The following is a 19,943-nucleotide window of genomic DNA, read 5'->3' on the forward strand; positions in this document are numbered from 1 at the left end:
GCCCCACATCCCTTGCCTGTTGAGCCTTGGGCTGGCCCCATTGTTGGGATGAGAAATGAAACCGGATTTGAGTCACAGGGCTGAGGAAAGGGAAAGGCAGCAGGCAGCACATTCCCACTGCCGGCGCACACTGTGGAGCCAATATCCTTTGTGCATGTTTGTCCTCGAGCATCTGGCTCACAGATGAATCTCAGATGCACTTATGGGAACCATCAGCCTTGTCTCACCCACATGAAAGAGGGAGGTTTAGCATAAAGCTGGTCATTGCCGATGGCCTCGTCGTGATTCATCCACAGAAAGAATGTGGTTTGGGTTTCGGGTTAATTAGCTACAGATTGGAGAGAGAGACAAGGCAGGGCGGAGCTGCTGGAATATTGGTGTGAGCAAGTAACCAGCTCTGAAGGCACCGCCAGCCATGTCCTGAAGTCACACCCTCCCTGAAATCACACCCTCCGTGTCTCACACAGGAGTGACAGCGTTATCAGTGCCAGTGCCAGGCAAGGTGTTTGCAATCCCCAAGGAATGTCTGCCCTGCTATTGTGGCAAAAACTGAACACAGCAACACCTACACACCTTTGAACGCTGATAGCTGCAGCAGCACCAAACTTCTAACAGATTCAAATTCTGCCCATGATTTAAACTTGCCTCTGCTGAGCTCTGGGCTGCTGCAGCTGGGTAGTTCCCAGTGGGAATCTGTGCTGCAGGGATCCCTCTTGGCCATGTTAACCCTGGATCTCCCTGGTCCAGGCTCTTCTTGTCTTCCTAGAAACAATTCCTACAGGTCTGACATGAAAAAGGCAGCTCCTCTTAGCTTTTCTTCTAGACTGTTCCCCTCTGCTGTCCCCCACAAAACCACTTTGATTCCATTTCTTGCTGCCAAAAAGTATTTAGAAATGGACCTGGAGTGACTGGCCTTGCTGTGGTGACAGACACGAGGTCTGGAAGCACAGAGGCAGTGACTGATCTCCAGCGGGCACTGTGGCTTGGCTCCTGGGAGCTCCACAGATGGAAGAAATATTTTCCTAAAAGGAGCACAAGCAAAAGCTTCTACACACACACACACTTTGAGACGTCATTCTCTCACATGACAGCCTGTTAGTTCCCATAAAGACCAAATTCTAAACACTGGTCTGCCTAGAAGTCTTTGATTATTTATGTATGTGGAAAAGTAGAAAAAATTTTGTTTTTCCAGTGGAGTTCCAGTTTGTGTCGCAACCCAGATGTCACATGCACTTCAGAGCCTGACAAATGCTGGCTTCCTTTACTGACTCCTGCACACAAAGACCCAGGGTCCCCCCAAGCTGCTTTGATAAGCCCCAAAGGCAGTGACAGGCAGACCACACCACTGGCACTGCCACCAGCCCTGGCTCAGGGTTCTCCTCACCCCTGGCAGCAGCGCAGGATTCCGATGATAAAACCCTCCCCTCTTCCTTGAGAGCACCAATCCAAGGCCCAGTTCTCCCACTGTCTCCCTGTTTTTGCATCTGTTCTCCTCTCTAGAAATGACTGGAGGTTGCAGCTCTTGGATTCACTTGCCAGCTGTGCCAGCAGTGGGGATTTCACCAGGAAGCTCAGCCTGCTGCAGAGCTGGGAAGAGCAGCCCCAGCCAGAGGCTATGGGATGGTGCTGGCAGCGAGGGCTGCCAAACTGGCACAAGCACTAGGGAGAAAGTTTCTATTTTTGTTATCCTTGTTCCAAGTGGGAACCGATACTGCCTGGGACAGAGCCAGGCATGTCTCAGGCTGGCACCATGCAAAGCACCTCCATGTTAATGAAAGCAACTTAGCCAAGTTCTTGCTCTCACCAGCAGAGTTCAGATGTTTGGGAGCAGCTGATCTTTCCCTCAGGTGTTCACCTCACTCACTGCCAAGGGCTGCAGCTATTTGTATTCTGCACTGAACAGCTCCTGTGCTCCGTCCTCTCCTTTGGAAAGCTGTCAGAGTTTTGTTCCTGTGGCACATATTTCTGTCCAGGCTAGAAAATGAGCAGCACGTGAGAAGTGGCAGCTGCTTTGATCTTCATTCAAATAGAAAACAGTAAATAATTATATAGATATAAATGTAGACAGCTTTTAAATGTTCTTTTTTTTTATTGCTAGAAGTTGGTTTCAGTCCTATTGCAGCTCTGAAATCCTTCAGTGGAGAAACATTGCAATCATTGTAAAAATCATCATTTGGTGTGCTAAGATCATGTTTACAATTAATCAAGAGTGCACAATTCAACAGAATATTAACATTTAACCATCAACTTTACAAATAAAATAAAGACTACAAAGATGTTGCTACTGCAGTATCAACAGTAAAGGAAATATTTACAATGTTTACACCCTAACGAAAAACAAAACCAAACTCTTCCCCAACAAAATGGTCAATTTAACCATGGACCATGATTATTTATTAAATCTTTACAGTGCAAGGTGGGCCTAGAAACCAGACCTAAGACTAAAGAGTGTCAAGAGAGTTCACAGCTCTGAGTGAGATGCACGCAGTTATGCCAACAGGATCTACACCCATGAGAGATCTCCTTCTGGGTACAGACAGAAATGGAATTTGAAATCAACTTTTCTAAAGTGCTCCAATTTCTTTCAGTACAAAAATATAAAAAACTGATTTATAAACATGGCACAAATGTTATGAACCAGAGCTCGCACAGATGCTGTCTGAAGAGGAACGTGCTGATGGTGGATGATGAAGTCGCCAGTGGTTACGAAGATGTTGGGTCTGGTCTCGAAGAGAGAGCAGGGGAAAGGCTTTGCTTTGCCTACAGCACTTGTGTAACCTGGCATGCAGATCTGTTTCCTGGTAAATGTGAGAACTGCTGGGGAAGACAACAAAATCTCCAAACTCCCTTGCATGGGGGGGCACAACACACAGGGACTCCACTGAGCAGCACCGGGGAGCCTCAGCTCCCATTCCGCAGAGTTAGAATTAAAATGAAATAAGTATTTTTAACCCTTTCCTAGTTTAAGTTTCGACTCTCATTGTAAATGCAAATGACAAACACCAAGCTCCATGTATGCAGAATCATCTGACTACTACTCAGAAAGACAAAACTGCCTGCAAATTATTTAGAATGACTCCTAGCTGGGCAGGAAGGCGAGTACCTGGATGAGCAAGCGTCTCTAGGAACACCAATTCTTCTGCCTCACGTTGGGGGATGATCAGCGATCTCAATTCGTGGGACATGCCACAGCTACAACCCACAGACAGCACAGTTAAAAACTAGGGAAGCATCCACAACACACACAGGGCAGCTGTGCTCAGCACTAGTGGCCACGGAGGCATCCTCAGCCTGGAGTATGGAGTGACCACATTCCAGATGGGAAGAGAAAGAGGAAGCCTCCTTAACAGCAGAGTTCAAATTGAAATCAGAACCATAGAAACAGCCTCTACATTGCAACATCACAATATTGAAGGACAAACATGCTGATAATTTTAAGGCTGTGACACCAAGCAAACACGGCGGCAGTTCAAAGCTCGTGCTGGCATTTCCTCCACACCCCAGCTCAGAGAGAAGCCAAAAGGCACCTGGGAGGCACAGAATTTTGAACTGTCTAATCCTCAGAAATCACTTAAAAGGAAAGTTTTATCTGGAGTGATCAAAAAGTCCAATAGGAAGGATGTGACTCAGAATCAAGAGCAGGTTACTTAGGACACAGCAGTACTTTGCAAACTAATTCACCTAGAAGAGTTATTTTTCTAGGAACAAGATTTGAGTGAAGAGTCCAAAACCAGTTCACTCAACTGGAGTGATTCAGTAACAATTTCACAGATTCAGCTTTGCACAAGTGAAGAGACCCATGATTCATTTAAAGAAAGTCATATTCATTAAAAGAAAATAATTCACTTGCTTCCCTCAGCCTTCTACAGATCCCCTGCCCACACTCTGGTAGGGTGACCCTGCACTAGCAATGAGGTATCACAGCACCTGCTAATTCCAAAACCTTCTCCAGGCTGACCCAAGTGACAGAAGACACCGTCTCTACTCAGGGTGCAAACAGGTTTCATAAAGGCAGCTGCAGCCAGACACGTGTATTGAGGACAGAGAAGGACTTCTAAGGTCATTTCTCAGTTACAGACTGAAGACCCATATTCCAAGGAGCTTTTTGGGGTGTTGGACCAACAGCCTGGCCTGTCACGGGCTTGGGTCCACTTGTTAACAGCCAAAACTTATTTCAAGCACTGCTGACAAGAAGTATTAAAAAAGTTATGTTTAAGTTAAAACATTAAAATAAATGGGACCTCACTGCAGCCTTTACTTTCCACATGTCACTGTTCTATATTCAAATTCGTCCATTGCACAGAAGAAGAAAGCAGCCAACAAACTGCTCCAGCCCTTCCAACACTCCCTCCCATACTTTAGGACAGGCACAAAATAAACCCAAATAAATGTTTCCAAAAATTGCTTCCGAGTACCCCAACTGACATCCCTTTTTGGCCGAGATGGTTTACTCCACTGATGCAACTTAGCTTTAGGCTAAAACTCCTAAAAACCTGGTAATTTAAGGCAATGGGGGCATAGTTTTCATGAGGAGTGGCCCAAACCACAGCACAAAAGAGGGAACATACTGTGCATTCCTGCTGCTTCGCTGCATGCTTCCAGGGGAAATTACAGGGGCTCAGAGGTGGCTGGAGTCTGCACATCACCCGATGGAAAAATCAGTGCCAGTCCCACAGAGCTGCTGGATCCCACACTGCTGCACTGATCAGGAATTACACTGATTTTAAGAAGTCCCCTCCATTCCAAACTAACTTTTTGGAATGCAAAAACTGAATATGGAGTGGAACTCTGTTCTAACCACTGAAGATAAGGTATCCCAACACCACCAAATCACCACGTGGAACAGTCCCACGCTGTTTCCTGCTGACAATCACTCCAGGTTCTGCAATGCTGATGATTTACCAAGCAGTCCTTTGGTATTAAAGTGAAATGTGTCCAATTTCACTTGTTGGGGGCTGGGAGAGCATCCCCAATCTGGTAACGAGCCAGATAGTTCAGAGTTTCCTCTCACTGAACTCAGTGCCACTGCCTCAGGTTTGCACCAGCACCACTCAGCTAAGAAAAAGACCCTTAAATCCAAGAACTGTTCCAGGAGGACTGCTTGTCCCCAAGACCTATTCAGTATTTTGTAGCTTATATTTCCCAACCAGTAAATTTGGGTTTTTTAATTTCTCATCTGAAAGCAATAACCCAAATTATCACCACTTGAAAATATAAACTGCTATGTTTTCTGCTGAGAATTGATAAAGTTTCTTGCACTGTAACTACTGAAGTAATTTTAAAACTCTCAAGCAAAGAGAAGTTACACTAACATCACACAGGGCCTAATCACAGGGACAACTCAGTGATTTGAGGAGACTGGCAAACAGCCACTGGATCCATTGCCATGAGACTGGATGGAGAACTGAACAGGCCTTCCATCCACTGCTTCTAAAATCACTTTAAATCAGTTCAACATATTAAAAAAAGCTATTATCAATCATGTTCTGAAAGGTATCAATCCAAGTTTTTAAGCTTCAAGATCCTGATTTCCTTAATTCTGTAACAATACCCCTAAACAATCTCTCCTGTGCATCATTACCTGACCAGTCACATTCAACATACACCAGAACACACATCCTTGGGTGAGGGTGGGAAAAGAATCCGAGACACAGAGTGAAAAACACAACACAAAACAACTGTGCAAATTACTACAAAGGGAAATAATGCCTTTTCAGCAGAACACTTAATGTCATCACCATTCCATGATCAAGAACTGACCCATTTCACAAGAGGTATCAAAGCTGGTTTAGCTGAAAGCAGCTGAACACAGGTTTAGCTAAGAGTATTTTTTTTTAATAGTTATTTTTAATTTTAAAACCAAACAGTTCTTATTCCCTTCATTCCTAACACAATGCTGCAGAGAAGTCTCTGCAGTAACAGCAGCTTTGATATCTTCTGGTACTGGGAGTAAAGTCCCAACAGATTAACAGACGAACAAAAGATGCAGAAAACAGGATTAAAAAAGACAATAAATTACTGCATTCAAACGTTTCTTAGACATGTCTTCAGCAAAGAACAAAATCCAAGTCTCTAAGTTCATTCTGAACCAACTCATGAGTTTGGGAACCTGTACTGCTGTCCCCAACAAGGAGACAGGATCCCAGTGACGCTGGTGGCCAATGAAATGTGCATTCAGTCCACTTCTTCCTCATCATTGTGAATTCTCACACGTCCAACCCTTCTCCTTCACGAAAAGGTGGAGCTCCTGCCCCTTGAAGACACTGTCAGAAGCTCACCTTACCTTCTCTTCCACTGTACCTGGCCACGGGGCTTGTGCCACTGGGTTCACAGTGCCTGGCACACCTGGCTGGGAGGGGATTGGCTCGCTGTCACCTGGTTACCAACACACAACCCATTACTGACCTGGACCTGGGAAAACAGATTTAAAAATTTGCAGCCATTTTTGGGCCTACTACTAAAACTTTTTACATAAAAATCTGGGTGGTTCAACATCACCAATAACAATTTACAAGATGGTGCCCATGAACAGTTACATTCTCCAAAAAGAGCACATTACAATAAATGTCAGAATTTTAACATGCTCTGAATTGATACACCCATGCCATGTGTCAACACACTGGAGAATTTAAAAGCAAATTGTTACTACTGTGCCCTCATTCTGAGCTGTTGGCAGAGAAGCCAACAAAATAGGACAGTACTCCTGGTCTGGTCCTTGCTAGTAGTAACTGGGCAGGGATCAGAAGACATCCATGTCGGGTCTCCATCACGGTGCACACTGGGGCCTGAGTTCTTGAAACAGTGTGTCAGGAGATTCATCTTCAAATGGAAACAATCAGAAGAAAATGACATCTTCTTTGCTGGTATCATCTTGCACATTCAACAGACTGGGCTGAGAGGGCACCAGGGGCTGAACCTGAACGTTATTGGGCTTGAAGAGGTTCACTGAGGCAGATGAAAGTGCTTCTGGCTGAGCATCTGTAGGGCCATACAATTCTAGAGGGGAAAAAAATGGAAGAAGACATATTCATGACACTGCAGAGAGAGCCTGAGGCATACCCATGGATAGGCAAGTTGGCCAAGGCATACCTGGCTGGAATGCAGGGGTCTGGCTGCTTGGGAGGGATGGGCTTGCTGACCGCCTGCCTCTCAGGACAGCCTCCTCTCGTCCAACAAGCCTGGGGGGAAGCAGCTGCTTCTGATCAACAGAGGCTAAAGAAAATATTTTATAAATTAGTATTTGAAGTGAGCAGCACTTCACAAACATCACTATTTCATGCTGGGGCCACTGTACTGACACCTTTACACACTCAAGAAAGCTGCAAAACCACAAAGAGCTGGTCCTACTTAAATTTTCTCTTCAGCTGTTTAAGCTATGAATACTTTTTTCTTCCTTGAGACTTCTAGCTCAGTTACTGGCAGACCCTGACAATCTCAGATTTAAAACCCAGTATCAAGCACAGCAGAGAGAAAAAATAAATCTTTGTCTGTAGCATTCAAATAGCAAATGACCATTTGTGCTACTTCTAACACGCAGAGTTGTGATGAACTTTTGTCTCTGCTCTCCATCTGTCTCACAGCTGCTCAGCAGCACAGCCCACTGATTCTGGTGTTACAGCCTCTCAGTTTCTTAGTTTCAACAATAAAAGCAGTTCATGAAATGGCTATTCTGGATCTAAAGAACTCTCCTTCAGTACACATTCCTTACATGTCACAAACCCCAAATTCAATACACAGCATTTTGCCTCTGGTACAGAAAGTTTTGTTCCATTTTATTCTAAGATCTACACATGGGCATAACAAGCATGAAGCCCACTAATGCTCACAAGAGAATAGAAACCAATATATTTGTGGTTTATACCTTTCATATAAATTACAGAAAAACACTATCAAGTCCATTTCCACTGCAGAGACCATTATGTAAGAGCTATTAAAAATAAACATGGGGAGATGTGGTATTAGAACTTTATTTTACCAGCATTTGGTATGCAGGGTAAGAGGAAACAGGCTTCATTTATGTGCAAAACCATAAGCAAGTTTGCAAAGGCACTAAACTTTAAGCACGACAGAGACAGATGTTTCTGCAAAGTGCCAAAACCACTCCCCCTGCTCTCTCTGTCAGGTTTGGCCCCGAGCCCTTTGCAGCAGTGCAGAGTGATGGACAAGCCTGCCAAGTCTGAATCCAGCAAAATGCTAAAAAGATAATTTTGTAACTTAAAATTACAGGCCATTCCCCTAAGCTGGCAGTGGGGCTACTTTAAGTGGTAGAGATAAAGTGGCTTTTAGTGTGTCTGTCATTGGCAAAGATCACTACTCCAGTACCCAGCAGTTAGAAGCAGAATTTACACCAGGACAGGGTGACTGCATTTTTACTTGCTTCTATTTGTGACAAAATTATCCCCTTTTAAGTCTACAACACACACAGCATCTCAGTTTTGGCCTGGAGACCTGTATTTAATGACTGACTGGTGCTAAGAAAAGCACTGCATTCGATGTCACTACAACCCTGGACAGACAGTAAGAAAAGGCTAAGCCAGCCTCAAAACATTTTACTCATGAACAACAGCTTTTTTTTTTTTTTTGGTTTTGCTCTTTTCCTTTAACACTACAGTTAGACAAGAAGATTTTACATCCAGGTTTAGAACCTCTCACCACCATCCCTTTGGGTTATGTTTCCAGTTTAAATAGTACAGACATGTTAACTCCTAACAGGATTTTAAAGGGTTAAGAGATTTTAACTGCAGCAAACACACTAATAACTTGTAGCATATTAATTTCTGGGTTCCATACAGAGGTTTAACTGCAGTGTTCTGTCTCCCTGTGATCCTGGTGGAGATCAGAAATGCATTTAAACAGACTTAAAATCACACATACCTGAACTGTCTGTCCTATGAGATGCTTTGCTCTTGCCACCTTTCTCCTTGCTTCCTTTTGTGAAGGTGGCCAGCTTGGTGGGGATCTGCTGCTGGACTGCAGCTGGTTTCTGTATCTGGTTGGTTGCACTCAGGAGATGTATTGGCACTTCGTTCTTCAGGGAGGGCCGGTTCTCCAGGGTGGTGCTGTCCCTGCGGACCAGGTCCGGCCGCTCCAGGTACTCCAGCCCGGCCACTGAGCTCACTCTCACTGAGGACTTGGAGCCAGCTGGAGATGGTTCCACCCCTTCTCCGTTGAAGCTGATGGAATGACTGATCATCTGGCTCTGCAGGAGGAAAAAAGGCATTCTAAGTCAAAGAGGGATTTTCATCCTCTCCAGCAAAATGAGGAGAGAGCACCCCCAGCCCTAAGAGCATGAAGCACTTCCTAGTGCAAAGCAGAACAGGGCAGACAAAGCTTAAAGCTTGCTGGGGAACAGAAAGAAGAGCAAGAGTGTAAGTCCTTGGACATGGAAAAGAACCTCAGGAGCTCCAAACTGTTTAATATTGCACCTAGGAAAGAGCAGACTGCACTGGGTGGTAACAGTGCAGAGAGAAAGCAGGACTTTCAGAAAGTTTCAGTGAACCAATTTAATCAGACCTCCAAATTTCCATTTTCAAATACAAGAAATGTTTTTAGAAATCAACTGTACAAAATGCTGTTGATGAAGCACAGCTTCTGCAATCACTTGCCTGCAACAGGACAGTTCCTGAATTTGAAAACTGCTCAGTCAGCCACAACTGAAAATATTCTCCATTTATTGGAGAATAATTATTCTCGTTATACTCCATTTCTATCTTTTTTAGAAGTATTCTCATTGCCAGACACCTGGGTGGAACTTCACAGACACTGGAAAACTGCCAAGCTCCGATCTTTCAGAGTAGCCATCACCAGCTACTTCAGCTGATGGTTCGAGGAGCCCAGTGAAAAGGCAAAAACAGGTTGGTGCTGCAACAAGAGCAACCTTCATCCAGAAGCAAGAGGATTAATAGGACTAAAACTCTGAGAAAGCCAATCCCTCACCTGTCCCATTTCTGGGGAGAAGGTGCCTGACACCGTGTTCTGCTTTTTCAGCTTCTTTTGCTGATCTAGGCGCTCCTTCTCCTTCTCAACAGCTCTCTGGGCTTCCCGCAGCCTCTCCAGGTCATGCTGATAGGCCTCCCTCTGCCTCTCCAGCTCTTCCCTGTCCTGGCTCAGCCTCTCCTGCAGCTGCCGCATCTCCTCCGCGCGCTCCTGCAGCCGCGCTTCCGTGAGCTCAAATTCCCTCTGCTGCCGGCTCCTCTCCCGCTCCAGGCGCTGCTGCTCCAGCTTCAGCTGGCTCTGGAGCTTCTGGACATTCATCAGTTCTTCTCTCTGCTTTTCGAAGTTCCGCTGCTTCTCCTGCTCCAGCAGCAGATTCCCTCGGGTGGACTGCAGCCGGTACTGCTTCTCCCGGTCTGCCATGGTGGCTCGCTGCACCTCGATGTAGCTGTCCTGCTGAGATATCACGGCCTGCAGGGGGGAAAAGTCCAGCATGAGGCACCCAGGTTCAAAAGACATGCACAGCTAAGCAGGAGACAACAGCATCTACCAGGTTATGTCACAGAGTCTTTTGTTTTCCAGAGCAGATCTAAATTCCAGCTCGTACAGCCTATGGTGACTGACATGACATTGAAGATGGTCAAGGAAATAAATTATGTTTATGTGTGTCAAACTGGACATTTCTTATACCTAGAATTATTACCCTGAATCAAAACAGTCAAAATACTGCTGATTACAAGGTAAAAGCAAAAACAACTAATTCATATACACATGTGTATGAACAATGAGCACAGAGAGCAGATGGAGCTCAAAGCAGCAAAAGAATTAAGTGAGCAGGAAAAAGGAAATCATAACTTAAGGCAACAGCTCTAACACTTCCTCCAAAATACCAGGCACAGTTTCCTTGAGTCTCAGGTCTAAATTCTGCACTTCACTCCAGCTTTAGGGGATATTCTCAAGATAGCTCCTCTCCACACCTGTCTAAATTTTATTATGTTTACCGCCTAACAAATCTCTTGGATAGTAAACAGGGGTTTACCTGAAGACTGAAGAGCAACTGTAACAGTGTCTGTATCCTTTGGACAAGCTGAAGAGGAGAAAAAAAAAATTAGGCACTTGAGCAGAGCTCTGTTTTGAGGCATTAGACTGTTTTTTTTAATTTTTAAGCAGTGAAAATAATCCATGGTATCTGTACAAAAACACACACAAAGGAAGCATGACCACCAGAGTACTCTAACATAGCAAAAGCCAATATGCAGGCACAAGGAATTTCAGCATGTTATCCTTGTGCAGATGTGAATCAGTGCCCAGCAAATCTCCCTGGGATTCCACAGAGAAGTCCTCATCATCTTCTCTTCACCTGAGCTATTTAACCATCACTTCCTCCCATGCCCCAGCACTGAATCACTACACAGGTACAGCCCTCACAGGGATTCAGAGGCAAGTTTGGCCAGTGAGCTGTTCATGTGCTGGGTTCCAGAGACATTACAAACACTGAGTTTTTGGTGGTTTGGTTTGGTTTGCTATTATTATACTATGGCTATCTGCCACTGGATTTCTTAACAGCAGAAATAACGTACCTGAGACTCTATGGTGGGCTGAAAACCACTGCTGTCATCCAGCCTTGTCCCATCACTCTGTAAGGGAGACAAAACCAACATTTGTGCTAGGGACACTTGTTGGGCACTGGCAGTGCTGCCAGAACAAGCTGGGATTGCTCTCATGCACTGAAGGACATACATCAAAAATACTGAATTCATAAGCCAAGCTGAAATAGGAGTGTGGTGATTAAAGCCTGTGTTAATGGTACAGCAGCAAATGAGCAAATGGAAAACTGAATTATCTTGCCTCTCAAATGCTGAGCTACCAACTCACCCCACAATACATCCTTAATAGAGTCAAGTAATTTTACAGACAAAAGTGTTCAGTCCAGCCCTGCCAGCTATTACAACTTCTGTGAGATTTGTTCTGCACCACTATCATGATGAGGAACACAAGGAAAAGCATTTAAATCCCTCATAAGCTCAACATACGGTTTGAGATCCTTCTTCTGCATCAGAAGAGAGGTCATGGAGTTGCACATCTGAACTCAATGCAGGGCCCCTCCAGTCCCACTGCCTCTGGTCACCACTACTGTTCTTCCTGCCACCTGAAAGAGGAGAGGAATATGAGGAGCCCACATCAGCACAGGGCCTGGGATAACTCAGTGAGTGACACAGCAAGCAGAAAAACATGGTGATTTTGAACCAAAATGCAACTGCATGGCTTCTCCATGCTGATCCCAAGTGGATGATCAGGCAACAGTGACACATAGGGCTGCTCAAAAAAGTTTAAAAACTTGAGAAGACCGGGTTAAGATAAATAGGGAGGGTAAGTTCAAATTACTTTACACTATTTTAAGTGAAGCAACCACAACGTCTGCATGAAAATAATCAGCTCCCAGAACTGCAAGCTCATGACATGGAATACTGGTCAGCAGGAATATTCCAGTCACAGCAGCATCACTGTGAGTGTGGAAGGAGGTAAGGGGAGAGGGACCCCCTGTTGTAAAAAGTACATGACAGATGTATGGAGCCTTCAGAGACAACAGAAAGTATTCTAGAGATTAACAACCAGTGAAATAAAGGCCATTCACTTTTTCAATTAATGCCTGAAGCAAAAATGGAGATAAATAGTATCTGGTTTTCCCTCTTATTTCATTAATTAACTGATAAATCATCTGTGCCAAGAGGACAATTTCTATTATCTAAGGATTCAGCAAACCTCTAGTGACTGCAGATACAAAGAGGAAAAAAGTGTTCATGACTCAATAACGAAAGCAGACAGCTGAATTCAGATGTTCTGAGCTTTCAGGTCAAGCTTATTTTTTTAAACAAAATTAGGAATCTGTGTGGAATTGTGGTAATTATAAAGAACAGCTTAAAGTAGTGCCCTTAGCATAACACTGAGAGCCCTACTCTGCTCTCTAGTGTTGGTATCAGGAGCAAAAGATCCAACATGCTACTACCACATGCTGGAGATTTGCTCTGATCTTCCTTCTGAAGCTTCCTTATATGAGAGCCTCAATTCCTTGTTCTTATTCTCTGTACAGTAAAAAGCTCATAAAAATGCTGAATGTTCCCTTTCTTACTTTTACTTGAAACTGAGGGACTACTGTCATATCCTCCAAAGGTCTCTCCTCTCCGGGGCAGTCCTGACCCAGAGCCATCCTCAGGCTGACAGGATGCACTGCCAAAGTGAGTGAAGATAAAGTTCTGGAGATTTTCAGCTGGGGAAGAGGAGAACACGTCATGTCAACAGCCATGTCTATGCAGCAATACAAGTTATCACACTACTGAGTTTAAAAAAACATTTCAACCATCAAGTCCACTAAAAGTTCAGGCAGTCTGAGAGATGTCCTGCAGTACAGATGAATTTTCCTGTGAGTAGCTCTGGATGACAGGCTCTTCATATAAAGATGAGCTCTTTCTTAATTGCAAGTTTGATTATCAAGCCTTGAGTGTTTGTTTTCTCTTTTTTTTAAATAGGAATTATGTTTGGGCTTACTTTCTTTCTAAACATGCTATCTTTAGATAGGCTGTTTTTAATAGATAACCCTCCTATAATATTACATTTCAGGACTGTGTATTATTAGAGCACTCTGTTACCCTTTCTGAACAGACTCATCCTAAGATTCCACTGGTTGATCCTTAAAAATAAAGCAATCCAAGCTGTGCAGGTCTTCCACCTAACCCACAAAAGCACTTCACCTTTGTTGCAGATTGGTTCTGAGAACGAGGAAGTCTGAACTGTGTTACATAAAGGCATTATGTTATTACAGGATGATTTTCAGGGCCTGTACTTAGATCCTGGGTGCTTATCCCCACCCCAGCACCTGAGTGAATGCCCACACATTCCCACATTCCATTCACCTTCAGTCACTGCAGACTTCAAAATCGCCTCTCCTTGCAGATTCTCTGAGATATCCCCCCGGAGAAGCAGCCTGGCTCGGGATCCTTGGGAATGGTCTTCAAAGCCATTCACTTCAGACATTTCCAGATAAATCTGCTGCTTCTCAGTGAGACTTTGCAGAATCAGGTCATCTTTCATGTTCAAACGCTCTGAAGGAAGAAACAAATTCAGTCCTGCCTTCCTTGTCACTGTCATAGAACCATGTTCAATTTGGGAGATTATCATTCATTTTATGGTCAGAGCATCAAATGCAGAGATATAATTAACAGTTAAGGAGAAACTTATGGAGCAGACAAAGCTTATTAGACTTCTTTAGCCACTATTTCTACAGAGTCTTACAACACCTTGAAAGACTTAAGGAGAAACTCGGTCCTATCTTGATAAAGAATCTGACAGTCATAAATCACAAATAATGCTGGGAAGCAGCTTGTGGAATATATAACTAAGTCATTACCTTGAAAATCTTTTAACTTCGCAGCTCTTGCTTCAGCCAGCCTCCTCTCTGCTTCAGGTTCATTAAATGTTCCTCCTTCTTCATCAGGACAGCTGTCCAAAGGGAAAGACAGATCTATGTTTGATTTGCATGTTGGATAATTTAAAACCATCTCAGGATTCAACCTGAAGCTTTTGCCTCAGTTGTGGTTTATCCTGGGTGTCAATCTTCCTCCCTTTTCCAAAGCCCTGTTGCATTTGACATCAGTGAACCTTTCTTTTTTAATAAAAGCAGAACAAAGTCTTTGACTGGTTTTTATTTCATCTTTATTAGTGGCTTCTTCCCAATGAACACAAACAGAATTGCACACTGAAGTCTTACAAAGAAAGTTTAGGGAGAGTCAAAAGGATTTTTAAGACAAATTTACATTTCTGAGTCCTGTGAAGAGAAGACAAGCAAGAAGTCAGGCCCCCCTGGTTTCCCTTCTCCCTTACCTCTCCACAGCCCTGCGGATGTGTGCCATCCAGGAATTCCTCTCCTCTTTGGAGCTGGTGTGAATTTCATACATTTCTGGTCCTTTTAAGGAAGCGCTAATTAAGAACATCGCCTTTTCCTCATTAGCTACCTCTCTCACAATCAATTTTTGCAGTGAGATAACTGGTGGCTTAGAGTCCTGTAAAATAAAATACCATTTATTGCAGGACATTATATGTGTATTTTAGCAATTGTGTTTCCTAGCTCCCCCCACTTCCTATTCATCCAGAGCCACTAGGAGCTGTTACATCATGAGATAACTCTGACCTTTTGACATGACACTTCTGATGTTGTTATTTTTTTACCATCAATGAAAACATGGAATGAAGAATATACATGTCAAAACCAAGAGGTCTGGATACCTGATTGAATATTAAAACCTGTGTCAATTTAAAGATTCCCACTGGGCCCCAGAAGTCAAGAACAGGTTTAAAAAATTTTTCTCAAAAGGAGGCAAACCCAAAATTTGAAAAAGAAAACAAAAACCTTAATGACACATAGTGAAGTGAAAGGAGAGAACAAGAGGAAGTGTTAGAGGTTTTAAGTTGACTACCAAAGAAATAAAACAGAGGTGTTAGAGAGTGTCAGGCCCTGATAAAAATGACAGGTAGTGTATTGTATAATGAGGATTAGCTGTCAGCCTTTGCAGTGAAAACACATTTACAGGAGGGGTATTAGTTACTAAAAACCTCTCTAGGCTTCCTACAGCATAGCTCCAACATATGCAGCCTAGAAAGTTCCTTCCCAGGATAAAGCAGCTCTTCATGACTGCTGAACCTTCACAGAATAATCTAGAGCCATGATAAGAAGCAAACACCAGGAACATCACTTCTGCCAGCTTCTCTGAGCAGCTGTACTGCAATTCCAGCCACGAACAGAGGTCACTGGAAAAACAGAATCACTGAGCAGATCCATTTGCTCCTCTCACTTGATTTATTTATGGAGAAGTGATATTAAATTTCAAATGAGCTGTATACATACAAAGATGCAAAAAAATTGGTCCGACTCTTAAGTGTAGAGCACGTTTCCAGAGGGAAAAAAATCCACCACACAGCACTCCGTTCTGCATTAGAAGGGTAATTTGAAAAGCAGTTGTTTGTACAGCCCTGAGGTCACCAAAATAGCTTTTGCAATTAGAATTCAGCTCTAATATTAATGTCTTGAAAAAAAAAATACATCCAAGAAAACAATTACATAAAAGAGTTTCTCTGTTACAGGTTCTACTGCAGCCATCAGTGAACTAGATCAGGACAAAATGTACAAATTAACTTCTCTGAGGACACCTGTGGAAATACCCTAGAAAAGCAAGTGAATCCACTGAATGTTCTAGAGTGCTGCAGTAATAACATGTGCATTTAGTGCTTATTCCATGTATTTCAGGAAAGTTCTCTGCCCCCAGAAAATCTCAGGGCACTATGACCACAGTTACCACGTCCCTAACCAAGATGGCAGATTCTTTCCCTGCACATCAAACAGAAGTGTTTGATTATTCCATTTATTTGCAAACGTTTTTCAAAGCACAGTTCTAACATGTGCAATGTCCATGACTTGTATAAAATCTCAGCCTAACAGTTCAGTGAAAGGCAAAGCCACAGCACAAGAAGAGAAACAGGGAAAACCATGGGAGATGTGGCAGCTACAACTGGCCAGTGCAAGGAAATACTGGTTTGCACTGGGAGAGTGAGAAAGAGATTCATTCAACAAGTACCAGAATGGCTTCAGAAAAAGTGATTCTATAATAACTGGCTGGTTTATTCACCTAATTTTCTTTCTGAAGCTCCTGTAACAAGTATCTAACATCCCTAATCATGCTTCTTCTGTAGTTACTGTCACTTTCAAAAATCCTCTAAGTGCATGTGTTAAACAAGGAGAACAATACCTACCACTGAGGCAAATGTGTATTTTTGGTCCTTTTCTTGTAAGAGCAAAAGTACGTCAGTGAGCAGGACTGCCAGAATATCTACAGTAACAAAAGAGACAAAAAAAAAAAAAAGAAAATAAGTCGTATTTTAAAGCAGAAAGACTGGTCCAGATGCAAAAATCCCTTAACTTATGTTTCCTGCAGGCCAGGGAATAGCACGTCAACATTTGCAATATTGGGTCTGCTACTGCCTTCCACTTGGGCTGTCCCCAACCAGACTGCACCATGCAGAACCAGCTGATTTAAACAGAGCTCATTTAAAGCTTGAAAACACCCACACAGACATCCTACACAAGGACTCCAGCACTCCAGAGGGAACATGCCTCCCTCAACAGCAGATTCTTCTGGAACTGCAGCCATTCACGTTCCCACCCACTCTTGGCTGTGTTTTCTGTGCCACTGAAGCTTCTCCTTGAAAACCTGAGCAATGAAGCGGCTCAAATATTCCCTGATGGCCACTGCTTTGATTTTCTGGCAAATGCAGAATTAAGTGTCATGGGGCTGACACGACACAGGTTTTGCAAAGTGTGAAGGAGAGCTCGCACAAGATAATGCCTTTCCACAGGAGACTAAGTCAGGATGACTCAAAGCTTTGTCATCCATCTGAAGACCTCCCTCTTGAATTGGGAAGCAGATCAGCCAGATAATAAGCGAACAGCATAAGGAACTTATCATGCACCATTACAGAGATGCTTATTGGACAAGCCAAGAATAGAACAAGTGCTATTTCCTCCAATATCCTATTAAACAAGCAGGTTATTGTCATCTTATTTTATACCCAATCGATCAGTAATAAACAGTTACTAAAAAAAACCAAAACCAACATAAATCTTGTTTCCCAGTTGTGTTTTTCCCCTTGCTGGTGCTTTACCTTTGAGCCGCCCTGATGCAGCTTTCCAGTACAGCATCCCATCCAGGAGGAGCCGCCTCTGGCTCATGTCATCTTTCCGGAACAAAAGCCCATTCTTGCATTTCCCAGATGATTTCAGCTCCATTTTGTGCATGATCTCCTTGAGTCGCTGCCCCTTCTCACACTCATTTACCATGGCATCTACATGGGTGATGGTGTCCTTAATTAAACCAAGGGCCTGGGTCAGCTCTTCATAATCTCTAGTTCCAGCTAAGGGAAAAGAGAAGCAGTCAGTCACATTTTCAACTCTGGAAGACATGAGACATCCAAACATATTTTAGCATGAGGGTTCCACACTGATGATCTAACAGTATTTCCTAAGAGCTTAAGTTTAAAAATGAAATATAATAACCTAAAGCTCTGAAAACCTAATGAACCAACAGGTTTAACTACTATGGGTTTGTGGCTGCAGACTTTAAATGCTGCTCTTCTCCTCTGAGGAAAGGCTGGGAGAAAAGGCTGGCATTGTTCAGTCTGGAGGAGAGAAGTTTCAGGATGACCTAATTGTGGCCTGAAGGGAGCCTACAGGAAAGATGGAGAGAGACTATTTACAAGGGCCTAGAGTGACAGGACAAGGGGGAATGGCTTTAAGCTGAAGGAGGGCAGAGTTAGATGGGATATTGGGAAGAAATTGTTCCCTGTGAGAGTGGGGAGGCCCTGGCACAAGTTACCCAGAGCAGGAGGGGGTGCCCCTGGATCCCTGGGAGTGTCCAAGGCCAGGCTGGACACTGGGGTTTGGAGCAACCTGGGACAGTGGAAGGTGTCCCTGCCCATGGCAGGAGGTGGGACTGGATGGGCTTTAAGGTCCCTTCCAACCCACACCATTCTGTGATTCTGTGCTTCTCCTGACCCTCTGAGGTGAGACTGATTTAGCATCATCAGCCACCAGAGAAGTGAGAAAGCAGGTACCAGCCTGTCTGAGGTAAGAACATGCAAAACATGGCAGAATAAGGATTAACAGACAAATGTGAGGCTTCCAGGAACCATCCCACCTTCTGTGTTCTGAATGATCCGTTCCACCAGGACCGGGTACTTGGTGATGCGCTGGGTGACCAGGAGGATGCACTCCTGAACACCCAATCTCCTCACAATGGAACAGTTCCCAATTTTCTAGAAAACAAGACAAACTCATCACACCCACTGTGCATCTAACATGTGCATCTAGTGGGTTAGAGTGCTTCTAACTCCCTCTCCATTCATGTATTTTCTGTCCCAAAGCACTTCTGCAGACTAGACACAGCACCATGAAATTAGCTGCACTCTTCTACCAAAGCAAAACTGCTGACAGCATTCAAAAAATTGCTTTTATTACTGGAAAATATCTTAGGTATTGTTTTCAACTACTGTTAAATAAATGTGGAGTCAATCAGGGAAACTTCCAAATCTGAACTGTGTGACTGCCTGCTGCTAACTGACTGACCTTTACAACAGGGTCAGACCTTAAATACATAGAAAAGTACTGTGTTTTTAAAACTAGACCCAAACATCTACCAGTCAAATTAGGTCAGTAATGAAGAAATTACATGTTTATTTTACCATTGTATGTTCCCCAGTAGCCTGGCCTACAGAAACCCATCCCTGTTTAGAAATGGAGGACTGTAAAGTTAATCTGACTGCAGCTACAGCACACACCTGGTGTGTGAGAGCAGGAGAACACAGTACCAAGATCTTTCTCTACAGGGATTGAGACTACATATTTTAAAACTCTGGTCACTTATTTAGTTCCTTGAAAGTGAAGGGCTCTAACTTTAAAGGCGCCTGGCTAAGACAAGCTATAAGTACAGAGCTATGCTGGAAAGTTCACACAGTATCACTTACTGGTGACTGGAAAATGAGAATATTTAGGCCTCTGCAAAGCCATCTGAGATTCAGGTTACAGCTTCCACTTGGGCCGTGTCTCTTCAGCCCTTCCTATTAACCACACGTTAGAGTGTGCAGCAGACCAGCAAACCAGCCTGGAGCCAATCTTCTGGGTTTGGAAAGATGATGGTGTGAGCAAAACCTAAGAGTGCCTGCTTTTTCTACAGTAGCTCATCAACAGCACTTACCATTGATTTAATTTATTAACAAACCAATTTACCCTGATGGCCACACAGCAGGACAGAGCCCTGAATAGAACAAATACTCTATTCCCCAGTCCTAGGTGCTCTCAAGAGCCTGCCTCAAATGTAACACTTGCTAATTGTGGTTTTGTCTCCACATAGCTCAAAAGATCTAAAATACAAGAAGCTCACAACCCACCAAATAATGAGAATATGCCT

General features: G+C 43.6%; 1 protein-coding gene across 4 annotated transcripts in view; it reads right to left on the reverse strand.

The window, feature by feature from the left end:
* Positions 1 to 2,069: 2,069 nt before the first annotated feature.
* Positions 2,070 to 19,943, reverse strand: part of ARHGEF18 (Rho/Rac guanine nucleotide exchange factor 18) — a 48,970-nt gene continuing 31,096 nt past the window's right edge. For all 4 annotated transcript variants that reach the window (XM_068997467.1, XM_068997464.1, XM_068997466.1 and 1 more), the window contains 14 exons: positions 18,675 to 18,792; positions 17,644 to 17,892; positions 16,735 to 16,811; positions 14,812 to 14,990; positions 14,339 to 14,430; positions 13,845 to 14,033; positions 13,064 to 13,201; positions 11,967 to 12,082; positions 11,514 to 11,570; positions 10,973 to 11,020; positions 9,937 to 10,404; positions 8,875 to 9,199; positions 7,090 to 7,212; positions 2,070 to 6,996 (listed from right to left, as the gene is read on the reverse strand). In XM_068997467.1, the coding sequence (XP_068853568.1) occupies positions 6,836 to 6,996; positions 7,090 to 7,212; positions 8,875 to 9,199; positions 9,937 to 10,404; positions 10,973 to 11,020; positions 11,514 to 11,570; positions 11,967 to 12,082; positions 13,064 to 13,201; positions 13,845 to 14,033; positions 14,339 to 14,430; positions 14,812 to 14,990; positions 16,735 to 16,811; positions 17,644 to 17,892; positions 18,675 to 18,792 (2,340 nt within the window). In that variant the 3' untranslated portion in view covers positions 2,070 to 6,835. The remainder of the gene's footprint in view (positions 6,997 to 7,089; positions 7,213 to 8,874; positions 9,200 to 9,936; positions 10,405 to 10,972; positions 11,021 to 11,513; positions 11,571 to 11,966; positions 12,083 to 13,063; positions 13,202 to 13,844; positions 14,034 to 14,338; positions 14,431 to 14,811; positions 14,991 to 16,734; positions 16,812 to 17,643; positions 17,893 to 18,674; positions 18,793 to 19,943) is intronic.

This window comes from Aphelocoma coerulescens, chromosome 28 (assembly GCF_041296385.1).
Source record: "Aphelocoma coerulescens isolate FSJ_1873_10779 chromosome 28, UR_Acoe_1.0, whole genome shotgun sequence".
Classification (NCBI taxonomy): Eukaryota; Metazoa; Chordata; class Aves; order Passeriformes; family Corvidae; genus Aphelocoma; species Aphelocoma coerulescens.